This window comes from Rhinopithecus bieti, unplaced genomic scaffold, assembly GCF_001698545.2.
Source record: "Rhinopithecus bieti isolate Rb0 unplaced genomic scaffold, ASM169854v2 scaffold_32081, whole genome shotgun sequence".
In the NCBI taxonomy this organism is placed as follows: Eukaryota; Metazoa; Chordata; class Mammalia; order Primates; family Cercopithecidae; genus Rhinopithecus; species Rhinopithecus bieti.
This window is the reverse complement of record NW_016814436.1, coordinates 5371225-5387034: the sequence shown is the minus strand read 5'-3', so window position 1 is coordinate 5387034 and position 15810 is coordinate 5371225. Positions and strand designations below refer to the sequence as shown.

At 52.4% G+C, this 15810-nt stretch overlaps 1 protein-coding gene across 1 annotated transcript; it reads right to left on the bottom strand.

Annotated features, from left to right (window-relative positions):
* Nucleotides 1-5654: 5654 nt before the first annotated feature.
* On the bottom strand, nucleotides 5655-9948 carry LOC108514528 (PRR34 long non-coding RNA). The gene is given in 2 exon segments (XM_017850805.1): nucleotides 5655-6975; nucleotides 6977-9948. Coding segments are annotated over 2 exon segments (354 nt in total). The 5' UTR covers nucleotides 7048-9948; the 3' UTR covers nucleotides 5655-6692.
* Between the last annotated feature and the right edge of the window lie 5862 nt (nucleotides 9949-15810).

Genomic DNA, 15810 nt, shown 5'->3' with positions numbered 1-15810 from the left:
GGCGGCTAGGCAGAACTCACACCTGTAACCCCAGCACTTTGGGAGGCCGAGGCAGACAGATCATGAGGTCAGGAGTTTGAGACCAGCCTGGCCAACATGGTGAAACCCCCATCTCTACTAAAAATACAACAATTAGCCAGGTGTGGTGGCATACACCTGTAGTCCCAGCTACTCAGAAGCCTGAGGCAGGAGAATCGCTTGAACCCGGGAGGCGGAGGTTGCAGTGAGCCGAGGTTGTGCCACTGCACTCCAGCCTGGGTGACAGAGCAAGACTCTGTCTAAAAAAAAAAAGAGTAAAAAAGAGTTCTGTCTCAGTTGCATTGTTGGGAGAATGGTGACAATCCCTGTGAATATGGAGCACTCCGCTAGCACACAGCAGGCACTCAGCATCAGTGGCTGCTGCTCCAGCGGCCCGTGGCTGCTGGCTTCTCTCACACATCACCTGCTTCTGAGCAGCTCAGGAATTTCTCTCCTGCATCTCATGTCAACTTTGCATCGCTTGCCTCACCACCTTCTGGTGCTTGTTTCCATACCCTAAAGCAAACAGTCACTGAACACCTCCCCACACCTATACTCCTGTATGGAGTACTAGGCACAGAGAGGTAAGATGACAAGGTTCTGCCTTAGAAGCTGCCAGATGCCCTGTGCAGTGGCACCCTCAGGTGAGCTTCTCTAGGCTAATGCCAGAGAAGGTGTTTCCTGTGCAGCCTTTGTTGAATGCCTCCAGAGACAGGTAGCTCACCACCTATCTGGCAGTGTGGCTGTAGTAGCTGTAGGACAGGGTCACCCAGGCATCCTTGAGCCTTAACTGGTAGAAAGAGATGCAGGGCAGGTCCACAGACAGTGCCCCTGAGTCAGAGGCACCTGGTTTTACTGGAGAAAACACATACCTCATAACAAATTTCTGAAAATTTGGTGAGGTGTACAGAAAGATTTCAGTCTCCAGAAAAAGCACTGCAAATGCTCATGCATGTTTTTACAGAACAGAGCCCTGTTTCCTCTTTTTGCCGACAGCCCATTTAGCAATGCCAGGGCTGTGCTGGTGACCCCACCCACCTCCTAACAAGGCAGCCACTGTCCCAGGGGACAGCCAATATATGCTTTAATTTTCCGAGGTTCGTGTCCTTGGGCCCCTGATTTTGGAAAGCCTGGACAAAATATAAGGAGTCGCTGCATGGGAAATAAACCTACTCCAGAAAGCTGGCTGCTGTATTCAGGAAACTGCAGAGAAAGGTCAAGGTGTTCTGAGACCCAGGGTTCCTCGCCAGGACCGGCTATAGAGTTTGCAGGACCCGGGTAAGGTGAAAATGTGACGCCCTGGTTTGAAAATGCCTGAGAGTTACAAGATGGTGACGATGGTGTGCATTAAAATGAGCTTGGGGCCCTTCCGAGTGCAGGGCCTTCCTAAGCTCAGGGCCCCGTGCCGTGGCACGGGTCATAAACCCACAAAGCCAGCCCTGCCCCTCACACGTGTTCGTGCCACATGCTGAGGCCCAGGGAGGGACCAAAGGCAGCTTCAGTGAAGGAGTACAACTCCTTATCTTTGCCATTCTTTGTTTTTTTCCATCATTGATGTTCCATGCTAATTTTAGAACACTTTGAGTCCTCACAAAAGAAAAACATTTTTCAATCACCTATGAAACCACACTCAGAGATAGCCACTGGAAAGGCCTCACCCAGCTTCTGCCAAAACTTTTTTTTTTTTTTTTTTTTTTTTGAGATGGAGTCTCGTTCTGTGGCCCAGACTGGAGTGCAGTGGTGCAATCTCGGCTCACTGCAACCTCTCCTTCCTGGGTTCAAGCGATTCTCCTGGCTCAGTCTCCCAGGTGGCTGGGACGACAGGCGCGCGCCACCATGCCTGGCTCATTTTGGTATTTTTAGTAGAGATGGGGTTTCACTATGTTGGCCAGACTGGTCTCGAATTCCTGACCTCAGGTGATCCACCTGCCTCAGCTTTCCACAGTGCTGGGATGACAGATGTGAGCCACTGCACCTGGTCTGTCAAAACATATTTTAAGCAAAATTAGCATCTTATTAGGTGTATCATTTTATCTTCTGCTTGTTTCATTAATACTTTATCACAATATTTTCCTAAGTCAGAAGATACGGTCCTGCAAATGAATTTTGATGACTATTTAGCATTCCACTGGACAGAAGTCCTTAACTAACCCCTTATCATCAGGCCGTTGGGTTCTTCCCAGTTATTTCCAGTTTTCCCCATTATAGGCAACACTTCGGGAACATTTGTCTGCACTTTCCTGATTACTTCCTAGGGGGATGAAACCAGCTTTAGTGGTGGGACTCCCAGTTAAGTCATTAGAGGTGACATTTTGGCTCCAGAGCCCTCTTGGGGTGGTCTCTGAAAAACTCCCTTGTCCAAGTACCTCAGCCCCCATGCCTCGTGCAGTGATGGTCCCACACCACAGCCCTGGCATCTTTCTTTCTTTTTTTTTTTTTTTTTTTTGAGTTAGAGTCTCACTGTCATCGAGGGCTGGAGTGTAGTGGCATTACCTCAGCTCACTGCAACCTCCGCCTCCTGGGTTCAAGTGATTCTCCTGCCTCAGCCTCCGAAGTAGTTGGGACTACAGGCACGTGCCACCATGCCCGGCTAATTTTTTGTATTTTTAGTAGAGACACGGTTTGACCATGTTAGCCAGGATGGTCTCGATCTCCTGACCTTGTGATCTATCCACCTCAGCCTCCCAAAGTGCTGGGATTACAGGCATGAGCCACTGCACCCGGCCCTGACTTTCAAGAGAAAAACCTGACTTTTCCCACAACTCACTTGACTGGCACCGTAGGCAAAGACTCGAAGTGCGTCTGGAGCGCTGACTGCCTGCCCTGCACTGGCTGTGTCTATTGCCATCTGTGAGGTGCTACCTTCATCCCCCGGTACAGACAAGGACCCCAGGCTCAATGGGCTGAGGCACTGGCCCAGGGAAACTCCATGCTGCCCTTATTGTGAGGAGGTCACATTCTCACAATAGAAAAGACCCTTTGTCCTGCCAAACCATGGGCAGGATTCGGGGGTCCACAGTGTGGCTGCTGGGGTGGCCTGACCACTGAGCCTGTCAGGCCGGGGTTGGGAGGAGGATGCTAGCCTGGTGCCTGCTTACAGGGAGCACTCAACAAACAGCAGCAGGAGGAAGAGGAGAGGATGGGGCAGCAGCAGCAGGAGGGGAGGCTCTGCGGGCATCTCCCAGCTGGCAAAGGCTCCTGAGAGCAGGGATCAGGTCTGCGGCCCCAGGGCCAGCCCAGCAGGGGAGCAAGGTGTGTGAACACATCGATGAGGGCTGTGTCCTTCTTCCCCTTCACAGGCAGCTGGGCATGTCTGGGCCAGAGGGGAGGGCCTGTTAGTTTCCTGTGGCAGCCATGTAACAACTTATGGCTGACTTAGTGGCTTAAGCAACACACATTTATTACCTTACAGTCAAGGGGGTCAGATGTCTGAGGTGGGGCTCCCAGGGCTAAAATCCAGGTGTTGGCAGGGCTAGTTCCTCCTGGAACTCCAGGGGAAAAATCCATACCTTGCCTTTTCTGGCCTCTGGTGGCACCTGCTCCTTGGCTCCTCCTCCCTTCTTCCATCTTTAAAGCCAGCAGCGTCCCCTCGTTCTGTCTCTGACCACAGCAGGAAAGGAGTCTCTGCTTTTAAGGTTTCGTGTGACTAGATTGGGTGCACGTGGCTAATCCAGGCTACCCTCCCACTGCAGATTTTTAACTCAATCACACACCTGCAAAGTCCCTTTGGTCTAGTGCGGTAACACTTTCCCAGGTTCCAGGGATTAGGGCTCGGACATCTTGGGGACATTATTCTGCCCAGCAAAGGTGGTATCAGGGAGTCTGAGCACCTGAACCTCCCCAGGGGACTGAAGGAATGCCTGCAGTGTCCTCTTCCTCGTCCTCAGTAGCTGTGAGTCCAGAATAGAGGCCATCTACAAGGTCACACCTGGAGGGATCCGGGGAAACTGAGGTCACAGAGGTCTTGCCCAGGACCCCAGGCCAAGTCCTGTGTTGTCTTCCACAGATGCCCCCCATCCCCACCACCCTGTAGTGCACTGGCCAGGGGGTGGCAGTGTTTTGGCCTGGAGGGACACCAGCTTGAGGACTCTGCGGAGCTCTGGGCCTAGGGGGAAGGCGGGAGGGACTGTCATCTATTGGGTGGCTTCCCCACACCAGGGGCCGGTTTATGGAGGTTACCTTTCATCCCCCAAGTCCCATGGGAAGTGAAGATTTGTTTCCTCATCTCATAGGTAAAAAAGCTGGGGCCCTCAAAGGGGCAGTGGCTTGTCCGTGGAGAAGAGTCTGCCCCTCCCAAGGAGCCTGTGGCTGGTGAGAAGCGGGTGGGAATGGGCTGTCCCATGAGCAGGAGGGTGGGTGTGCAGTGATGCCGGCGTGGTCCCTGTGGAGCCCTGTGCACAGGCCTGTGCATCCGCTGACAGGCGGCCGAGAAGGCCTGCAGTCACATCGCTGATGGTAAAGCTGTAGCAACAGGCCCAGAGAGGTGTGTTAGTTTTCCCAGAGACACACAGCTCTCTGGAAGCGTGCCATCCTCCGAGCTCCTTCGCCTGGTGTTTTGCATCCCTTGCCCCATGGGCACAAGTAGGAGCAGAGTTCCTTGGGGTTCGATCTGTGGGGTGGTTTGTGAGGGGGACTGTGTCCTCCATTGTGGAACAGACTTAGCTGCCTCTCTGTAAAACATTTTTGCCTGACGTGAATTCTCTCCCTTGACTGGGGGCCAGCACAGTGCGTAGTAGGTTGGTTAAGAGCCCTGGGTTTGGGCTGAATACAGTAGCTCATACCTGTAATTCCAGCACATTGGGAGGCCGAGGCAGGAAGACTGCATTAGCTTGAGTTTGAGACCAACCTGAGCAACAAAGGTTAACTAAAGAAGAAATTAGCTGGGCATGGTGGCACATGCCTGTAGTCCCAGCTATTTGGTGTGGCTGAGGCAGGAGGATAACTTGAGCCTGAGAGGTTGAGGCTGCAGTGAGCTATGATCATGCCACTGCACTCCAGCAGGGGCAACAGAGCAAGACCCCATCTCAAAAAAAAGAAAAGAAAAGCCTTGGGACGGGAGCTGGGTTGCTCTTAAATCCCAGGGCCCCCACCTTGGTGTGATCTCAGGTATGCTCCTGACCTCTCTGTGCCCGAGTTCCCCCAGCTGTAAAGGGGGGTGATAATACTGCTGCCCAGACCCCAGAGGACACCTAGGAGGCTCTTGCTGGGCAGCTGGTCCTGCCCCAGAGCCCTTCCACTCCACGCACCCCTGCATACACTCAAGGGCAGATGGGCCCCCCACAGCCAAGCCAGGCCTGGTGGCCCTAGGACACTCTTGGTCACAAGAATTCAGATTATTTTCTCAGCAAATTTCTGACCACTGTCCTGGGGCCTCAGCAGGGGTAGAGCTGCATGATCCTGGGTCTATCTGGACTTGTTCTGGCTCAAACTTCAGCCCACCACAAGGACAAGGGTTCTGGGAACTCAGGCAGTCTCTCTGCCAACCAGGAGCCACTCTTGCTCGCCTGGACCCCACGGGGCAGGCATAGTGGGCATTCATATCATTCCCATTTTGCAGCCAGGCAGACCGAGGCCCAGAGAGGCCAGATAACCTGCCTCAGGTCACACAGTTGGCAAAGGATAGGGCCAAACCTTGGTGATGGCCAGACTCTAAATCCAGGGCCACTTCTTGCCTTGGGAATATAGTCTTCCCTGGCACTCACTTTTATAATCTTTCTAGAAGGGGAGCGGGCCTTCCTGCCCCATTCCTGGAACAGGCCGGCTGCTTTCAGGGCCAGAAGATCCATGGAACAGCCCTTTGGAGGAGGAGCTTGTGAGAATGTGCAGGGGTCGCAGAGTCTTCCTAGGCAGGGCAGCATTGCAGCTTGCATGTGGCAGGGGTGTGGGGTGAAGCTGTGCAGGGCAAGGGACAAGTCAGTCTCCACTGGAAGTGCCCCACTCGGGGGCCTCAGTGTGTCTCTTTCCCCAGCACTGGCATGGCACATTTTGACCTGAGCAATGGTGAGCTGCCCGGAATATGAACAGGAAGAAGAGAACCTTCCCCAGGCAGCATGTGAGGCTGGGGTGGCACTCGACACAGGATGGCAGCAAAGGGCATGCTGCCCTCCAGGCCGAGGGTCTCGGGAGCCTCCCTTCCCAGCCCCTGCTGTGGCCTCTCTTTCAGGCCTGGCATGGGAGGAGTTAAGCAGCCGCGGGCACCTTGGCACATTACGCTGCCCAGAGTGTCCGGCTCCCCACCCCCACTGCTTTTCTTCCTTTTTGCCTTTTTCCTTCTTAATTAATCATACGCTGCTGCCCAATTTAAATATGGAAATGCCCAGGCCGAGGCGATGCAATTATTCATGAGGGCCAGGCTGCTGTCCGGGGCTCTCGGGCTGTGGGGAGTACCGTGGCATCGCCTCCGTTCTGATGTGTGTGAAATTATGTGCACAAAAGGCGCCTCCTTATCTGGGTGTGTGAACTAAATAAATAAATAAGGGCTTTTGTTTGTTTGCCGGCTCCTGCACATGGCTGCTGGGACTCAAGCGCTGGTGTTGTCTGCGCCTCTGTGGGACTCGGGAGACGGGAGGCAGGGGAGGCCCCCGCAGGCTGGCCAGGGGCTGGGGCTGGGGCCGGGGCTGGCCACCAGGCACCTGGGGCCCTCTCCCTCCCCTGGCACCACCCTCACCCCGCAGCTACCCCCCCCATACACACTCTCGCCGGAAAGTTCGCCCTGCCCGGGCTGGGCTCCCAGGCAGCCTGGCACGGTGCCAGGCTCGCCGCCGAGCTCGGGCAGCAGGGTGGGGCGAACGCAGAGCACGGAGGACGGGGCCGGGCGACCTGGGCACCAGCAGGACCTGAGGCCAGGAGCCGGGGGCCCAGAAGGTGAGGGCACCCCAAGTGGGCGCAGGGTGGGAGCTCTGCGGGCAGCAGGCCCTGCGGCCGGGCCCAGGAGCAGGCCTCGTGGGGGTGGGGGGTTGGAGCGGAGGCTGGCAGAGGAGGCAGGCACAAAGGAGGGCAGTGCCAGGCAGCTGCGGCCGACGCGGGCATCGCTGCCTGCCTGCCCCTAGCCGGCCTCCCTGCCGGCTGGGGCTGGCCTGGGCTCCGAGCGGAGGACGCGTGTGCAGGGGGCCAGGCAGGAGCGGCAGACACCACGCGGAGCCGTGGCCACAGGGCCAGCCGCGCGCAGTCGGAGGAAGGGCCGGAGTGAGGCGGGGCCCGGGGCTGTCAAGGAGAAAAACATCCCAAGGCCTGCAAATTGCTGCTCTCAGCTTTTTTCCCCCCTCCTCCTGCTTCGGGGGTGGGGGTGGGGGGGTGGCGAAAAAAAAGCAGCGCTTCCTCTGGAGGCGGATGCAAAAAGGATGCAGAATTTTAACCATCTCCTGCACCGGCCCTCCTTCCTGAGCAGGGTTTGGGCCCTGGCCTGGCGCCGAGGCACCCTGGGAAGGGAAAGGCCAGAGCAGCCGATGCCGGTTCTGGGGGACGCGGGAAAGCCCAGCCTCCTCTGCACCTCCATCCAGAACGGGGTCGGTGGGGAGGCCTGCAGCACCTGCAGCAGGGGTGGAGGATGGGAGGCGGAAGGGGCCTGGTGCCTTCGGAGGCTGCACCTCACCGTACCAGTCGCTACCCAGGGCAGCACGCCTGTTTGCTGGCCTCCTCTTGGTGTTAAACTTGGTGTTCTTGGTGTTAAACTTGGTCCCTGATTGGAGACCCCAGCCGTGTACCGTGTGGGAGTCTTGGGGCCCCCTGACTTGGGGCCCACTGACTTGGGGCCTTCAACCACACTGGCATCCCAGGCCTTCCTCTTGACTAATTTCTGTTTTAAAAATAATGTGGAACGTTTTCTGGCATCTGGTGAGGACTTCACACACTGTACATTCAAGGCAGGACTTAAGCAATGAGTTCACAAGGTATCTGGTCACTGGACAAATGGCAGGCAAGCCCCCTGTGCTCCTCACTGGGTGAGACTCAGGGGCATGGGTTTAAGGCGTGGGATCTCAGCGGGATGGTCTGGGCCCACATGCCCACAAGGCACAGAGCCTAGGGCCCATGAAATGTTGTCATTTTAATTTCTTTTAAAATCATAAGAAAAAACGACTATAAAAATAATGAATATATGATAATGAATTCGACCTGGTTATATTGGTCTTTAATTTGACGCAGTCATAAAATAGAATTTTTAGTATTCCTGGAGGAAGGGAACCAGGAAGCCGAAAGTGCCCCGGCCCATGAAAGGCAGGTGTGGCCTGGGTTGGTCCTGTCTGTCCCAGGACAAAGGCTCAGATGTCTGGGTCCAGGGGTGGGGTAGGGAGCATCTGGGTGCCCTGTGAATCTGGCCCCCATGAAGGCTAGCCGGGACAGGTTGCTCCAGCCTGCGGCAGACAGGAGCCAGGGCTGTGTGTGTCTGTACGTGTCCATGTATGTGCATGTGGGTGTGCAGGCATACTCGTGTGCATGCCAGTGTTTGACAAAGGATTCCCAGACACCTGTGTGTGTAAGTCCCAATTCTCGAAACAGGGGAATGCAAGGCCAGGGTCAGGAGACAGTATGGCTGCGAGGGCCTTGTCTTCCTGACAATGATGGGTGGGAAGTACCATTGTCTCCCTAGGAGAAGGCAGCCTTCAAGGTCCCAGTGCCCCCAAATCCATGAGCTCACACAAAACAACGTGAGCCACAAATGCAAGCCACATCTGTAATTTAACATCTTCTAATAGCCACATTTTTGGAAAGTGAAAGTAAGCAGGTGAGATTCACTTTAGTACTAAAATTCATTTTAATCTAATATAAATTTCCAAAATCCTATTTCAATGTGTTGCTTGTATGAAACTGTGAATGGGATATTTTGCCATTTTTTCCATATTCGATTTGGCCTCTCCCCATTTCAATGGCTCAGTTGCTGCATGTGGAGAAGGGGCTGCCGTGGCGGGCACGCAGGTTTCGTAGGTCCCTGTGCCCCCCACTTCCCCACCCAGAGTAGGGGAGACTGGTTTTCGGCCTCTTTTTTGCTGGTGGCCCTTCCTGGCCAGGGAAAGGGATGATTCCACTGGCTCATCGGCCCCAAGCAACCCTGAGAGCTGAAAGGATGGATGTTGGGGCTGCAGGTTCCAGAATGAGGGGGGCTGCTGGAAAGGGTTCTTCGGCTGTGCTCCCAGACGCCAGGGGACGACACAAAGGCCTGACTTCAGACTCACAATAGTGGGGCGGTTAGTCACAGTGCCAGGGCAGCGGGCAGGCAGACAGAGCCCCCTGTGTCTGCGCCTGGTCGGGCTGGGACCTGCAGCCCCCATTTCCCCAGCTGGCTTCCCACCCCACCCCTGCCCGCTCCCCACATTAACCCCCTGCCGCCTGCTGCCTACCTGGCAGCCTGGCCGGGGCTCCCTTGGCCAGGCTCTGGTTTCCACCAGCCACCCTGGCCAGAGGCGTGCTCCTTCTAGAAGCCCGGCTCAAGCCTGCATGGTTTCACCGGCCTGTCTCAGGAAGCAGGCATTGGAACAGCTCCGTCACCGTGGCTGGGCAGTATCCATGCAGCCTGAGAGAGGAGGTTTTCATATTAGTTAGAGGCTCCCCACTTAAAGATTTCATCAGCATTTGCAAGTATTCGCCATTCAAGGACTGTGCATTTCTGGAAACAATGAAAAGCCAAAACTGTGAAAAATTAAGGAGCGGCCCTGAAGCTGGTGTCTGTAACTGCACATTTTAAAGTGAACAGACTGATATAAATATTTTAATCCTGTGCCTAGATAGATGGATAAGATAAAATAAATTAGTCATGTTCTGGCCCAGTCTGGAGACTATCTGAAAGCAAGACAAATGTCAGCATTTGCTGTTTAGGGTTACAATTAAAATCTCTCCTTCTAGATTGAGCTTCTAGAGCCTCAGAGATGGAATTCGCTGTTTTGCCGCGATTTGACATTAAATTATTGACTCATGGGGAGGAGGGTGACTTCCCCTGAAAAGGTATAAAATGAAGTTATCAGTCTCTCTTTTAATTAAAAAAAAAAATCTCTGCAAAGATTCTGCATTCTGGCTTTTTTTTTTTTTGATGTTTTTTATCTTATGAAGGCAGATGTATGTTTTGCTTGTGCCCGGTGTTGAGGAATGAAGGAATTAAGATAAGATCTATTTGAAAATGGTGTGCATCTACTTGCAGCTTAGAAATCTTAGAAATTCCAAGTGCCAGACATTTTCTTGGAGGAAATAAATGTCTTAATTTATTAATCTTACCTGTTGATTATGTTCTGGAATGATTTATTTCATAATTTAATCCTTGTCTAGAACCGAGGCCATCTTTGGAGAGTAAAAGACCTAGGTCTCTTTGGTCCAGGAGACATTGTGGCCTTCTGTTAAAATAATTGACTGCCAGGATCGGGGCCCAGGCGGCTCTCGGACGGAACCGGTCTGTGCTAGGCAGCCCGGCCCACTCGGCCTTCGAAAAACAAGGGATGGGAGACATATGCTCTGCTCACATCATTTTGTTTTGATTTATTTTAAACTGCTTAAGATGATTTTAGCACAAAGAGTGGTGTATCTCACTTGCATTCTGAGAGCCACTGGATTTTCAAGCTAGAGTACAATTTTTTTTTTTAATCCAAATTTAGAAATTGCCTTTTAGAGTAGACAACAGCATGCTAGTTTGCCTTTTAACTCACTTTTAAAGAAAGATATTTAAGATCAAGTACATTGAATTTGGAGATTGGTCCCCCTCCGTTATTAGGGGCTGGAAATGGCCCAGTTTTCAAAAATAAGGTCAGAAAAGGGGTGTTTCTGGCCTAAGAGTTCTTTCAGGCTGGGCTCGTATCACAGAGATTCTTCCACACACATGTCCTGAGTTCTTGTCCTATACATAATCTTTTCTTCCAAGGAGGAGTGTGGCATTCAGTTCCAATGTCATCGTGTGGAAAAGAGTCCCTGCCTGGCTGAAAAACTGTCACAGGCAGCCGGGCCACTTCCCAGCATGACCCACAAGCCCGATGGTGGCCCTCGAGTATTTTAGAGACCCGTACAAATACCATTCTTTTAAAGCAAGCCAACGCATTCTTCACGAACTACAGTTCCACCCTGGCTGCTGGTACTACCTCTAACAGTGGAAAAAATTTAAAAGACTGGGGACAACAGGAAACACATTGGATCCCCAGGGGAAATGGCCTGGAAGCTACAGTAGGGACATGGGTGACCCAAGGGCTCTGTTCAAGTCCTGGGGCTGTTCCCTTTATTCCTCCAAGCCTCAGCTCTCCGGATTTAAAGTGAGAACAGCACCCAGCCCAGCCCACTGTCAAGGGCTGTTGCAGGAATATGACAACAGCCACCAATATTTGCATAGCAGAGATGCCCAGTTTCATTTTCTATTTGAAAGTTTCTCTGAAGGGGGATGTGCTGGAGACACAAGAACAACTGCTATCATCTTAATAACTTTTCTGGCAATACACGACGATGGTTGTTTATATTAATCTCATAACTCTTAACAATAATTCATTTAATTCTCATAATGAATTATATCTATTGGACTTATAATATATATAATCATATCAGTAATATAGTCCTTTTCTGATCATGAAAGCAACATATGCTCACTATAGAAAATTTGGAAAATACAGAAAAATGCACATAAGGGAAAAATTATTCATCCTTTCTCCCACGCAGAGACAAGCTCTGGTCACATTTTCCTGTGTTTCCTTCCCGGCTCTGCTCTCTGCCGAGCAGCTTTCATCAATTCTCCTAGCATCTATTTTCAGATAACTCCATGGGCTTTTGTGATTGGTCCCTCCTTGTCACCTTGGCTTTTCTGGTCCTCAGTGGCAATTCTTTCTCTCTGACTGCCTCCTTCAGGAGGGCCTGGCCCAGGGTCTGGGTGTTCAGGGAGAAGACCTCGGGTTTCACGGCACCCAGCCTCCTTGTCCTGCTGTGCTGGGAGCCCTGTTGGGGCAGTCCAGACACACGGCCAGCACAGCCCCACGGCAAAGCCAGGCCTGCAGGTGGGCTCAGGGCGTCAGGGAGCTGGAGCGAGTGGTATGAAACCCATTATCTCGCAGGGCCCGAGCTGTGGAGGTGAGCACACTAGGTCTTCCCGTGCAGGAGAGGGCTGGGAGGTGGGAAGATGCAGGCAGGCCGTCCCCAACAGAAAAGCCAGAACACTGCAGCATGGACTGCGGGGAGCAGGGGAGAGCGTATAAAAAGCAGCTTCGATACTTGAATTCTCAGCAAAGAAAGATGCTCGGGCCAAATCAAACAAACCACTTCTTAGACATGCAAAGTTTCATCGGAACTGTTAGGATAACGTTTCCAAGGTGTTCAGCTTTATGGCCCTGACTTACACCCGCCGCGTGGTTGGGGGTTAGTGCCAAGTGGTTTGGTAGGCAGAAATCCACCAGACCTTCAGTGCAAGGGCACAATCCCCCAATACCATGTCACAGTCATGCACGTGCCTTGGCCGACCCCACAAGTCCATCAGGAAAAAGTTCCACAGAACCAGGCCTCTGGAGGGGGAACCACACAGACCTCCCTATTGCCTTCTGAGTAACTGATCCAAAGGCATTTCTAGAATAGCCGAGTACATTCGTGACAGGAGAAATGAAGTCTATGGGGTCTACCTTAACCCCCTTAGAATAATGCAGTGGCCTCAACGTCTTAACAATAGATCATTCGAGATTTATTAATAACCCAAGTTGCAGACAAACTTCATAGGCGAGATCATAGGTTGCAGTGTTCATTACAGTATAGACATATTAGGGGGACATGACAGTAAATTATCCCATAGCGAAATAATGGAACATTGTGTCACCCTTAAAACGGTGTTGACATTTTGGAAGACCAAGGCGGGTGGAACACTTGAGGTCAGGAGTCCGAGACCAGTCTGACCAACATGGTGAAACCCTGTCTCTACTAGAAATATAAAAATTAGCCAGGTGTGGTGGCTCATGCCTGTAATCCCAGCTAGTCAGGAGGCTGAGGCAGGAAAATTGCTTGAACTTGGGAGGCGGAGGTTGCAGTGAGCCGAGATCATGCCATTGCACTCCAGCCTGGGTGACAAGAGTGAAACTCCATCTCAATAAATAAATAAATAAATAAATAAATAATAAAATGGTGTTGACAAAAAGTTTGGAATGGCATGGGTGTGTATGGGATACAATACCTTCCTACAGTATGTACATATGTAAGATATGACTGTGTATGCACATGTGTGCTGAACAATAGTTGGGAGGGAATTACAACAGAATATTATTTCTGGATCATGGCATGTAGGTGAATTTTCCTTTTTTTGTGTATTTTATACTTAACCCATATTTTTTATTTACTACTGAAATTATCTGTATCTTAAATATCTATCTTTATATTTTATTCTTAAATTGCACATAATTTACACTTTCCTGTGCCTTCCTTAAACACGTGGCATTTTTTAATCAGGGAAAAACTATTTTTAAAGACTCATTATAGAACGATAGACAAACAGAGACAAATGGCATGCTTTCTTTCAGTCGTTGGGGATGGATGATACACGTAGCAGAAGTATTCGTTAGGCCAACAAATAGGAATAGTAAGTCAATATTGTTCTTTCTTTCATAAAAGATTTATATGTTGGTAGCTTATTAATCAAATACTACGTGAGTTTTCTAACCAAACACATATACTTGTACACCAGGGCAGAAAAATCTCACTTAAGATTTTGTGTGGACTCGAGAAGTGTTTTTGTTCCCTAAACAATAGCATCAAGAAGAGGGGAAAAGGCCCGTCTTCTTCTTGGATCCTTGGTTGGATGACATGGGGCCTGATTTTCAGTTTGAGTTTTCTGCTTCCCCTGTTTGGTTTTTTAAAGATAATTTAAAAGATTCTGAAAGTTTATTACTGTAGAAGTCCATAGATCCTGGATTTATAGTGTCAGATTAATAAATTGTGGTCTTTGAGTGGGAATCCTAGTGGTTTATTTAGACTCATCAGTTGCCTTATTATTTTTCTAAAAGAAAGAAAACATTTATTTTTTTAAGCTTGTATTGCCCTTAAAATATTTCTCTGCACTCTTAGGTCACCTGCCTACTCACGCCAGGAGCACATCGCTTGTGTTAAGAGACTAGAATTTTCTTCCTTAACCATAATGTGCCAGGATTTTGTTATATGGAAAAATCTGTCCATGTTTCCAACTAATATTTCTTAGCCTTCAGGCAAGTGCGACTTGCTTCCCTGTAAAATGAATTCCCAGGACCTACGGTATCGGGACGGGCAGAATTCTTTAAAATGCAGGGCCCGGGGCGACCCCACCACGTCCCGGTTGGCTCCGGGCGGTCCCGGGCTGCCCGCTGGCCGCACAGCCTCCTCTCCCGGGCCCGGCCGGCCGGAGCCTCAGTTTCCCCGTCAGAGCGGGGCGGAGGCGAGGCTGGGGGCGCCCGGGCGGCGGGGACTGACTCGACCAGGCGCGCCCGGCTGAGAGGTCGCGCGGGCCCCGGAGCCTCCAGCAGCCCGCCCGGGCCTCCGGGGCTCGACCCCCTAATCCGCTTTAGTCAATATATTGTGAGCTCCGCTTGGGCAAAGTAAACAGGCGCCGAACAAAGCGGCGGCTGCCGCCCGCGACTCCTGACCCCGGGGTCGCGCCCTTTGTTCGCCCTCAATAGGGCGGCCCCGCCGCCCGGCCCGCGGCTAATTGGGGCGCGTGCCGTCGCCTCTGCCCGGACGCGCCCTCGGACGCAGGCCCCGGACCCGCCCGCCGACTCCGACCCGACCCGGGCCTCGGACCCCGGCTCGAACCCTCGTCCCTGCCGAGGCGGACCCCGGGCCCAGACTCCGACTCCAGGCCTCGTTTCGAACCCGGGGGACCCGCCGGGACACGCCCCGCCCCGCCCCGCTGCAGACTTAACTCCCCGCCCGCCGCGGACCCGGAGCCTCAGGCCTGGTGCCGGACTCGGCCCTGCCTCGCGTGCCAGCCCTGGGGCTGCCTGCAGGAGGCGCACCGAGGCCTCCCCGCCTTCAGAGCCCCTGCGGGCCTAGGCCCTGTGCCCCGCCGGGCCCGGAGCTGGCCGGCTGAGACTGGCCCGCGCCTCCCGCTCCGGGGCCGGGTGCTCCTGGTCTGCGCAAGGTCCCCACGCACTCCCGCGGCCACGTGGGTGCCTGTCGCCTGGAGCGGGGTTGGGGGAGGCCGCAGCGACACTGCTCCCCGGTCCCGGGGCTCGTGGTCCGCCTGTGCAGGCCCCGTAAGGACCTCAGACAGCCGGGATGCAGAGGAGACGCGTCTTAGTTCTTGTTTTCCTTTTTCTGCTCTTTATTTCTGTTAGGAAGCCTGTCACACGGGAACAAAAAAGACGCTCCATCTATGCGAACCCCACTCCTCTGGTGAGGGAAGACGGAACCCTTCAGACCCTCAGCAAGTGGGCCCCCTCCCCGCCCAACTTCTTTTTCCTCCACATCATAATTTCCAGCACCTGGGAACGGTTCTAGACCAGAGGAGGATGCTAACGCCATGAATGCATCCGTTGACACGAAATTCAGGCCTTGGCCATTTCACCTCTTTCTTCGTTTTTTCCTCAAATGTTGGACAAGGTTATAATTTTTATCCCAAGAAGCTTTTGAGACTTAGCACTTGTAATTTTCATAAGGGTTCTGTTTGATTTTAAGAAGGTACTTTCTTTTGTAATTAGGTGCAAAAGGAAAGAAGAGAAAGGACTCTTCTTGAAAGCCTTTGCCTCTCAAGATGAGCGGAATGGCTTCCAGTTCCTGGCCCGGCCAGGCAAGGAAGGCCCCTGCCTGATTCTCACTTATTTCAGTTTTGTTCATCAGCTGTAAATATTGCTGGACTTTGCCAGGAAGACTTTTTTTTTTTTTTTTTTTTTT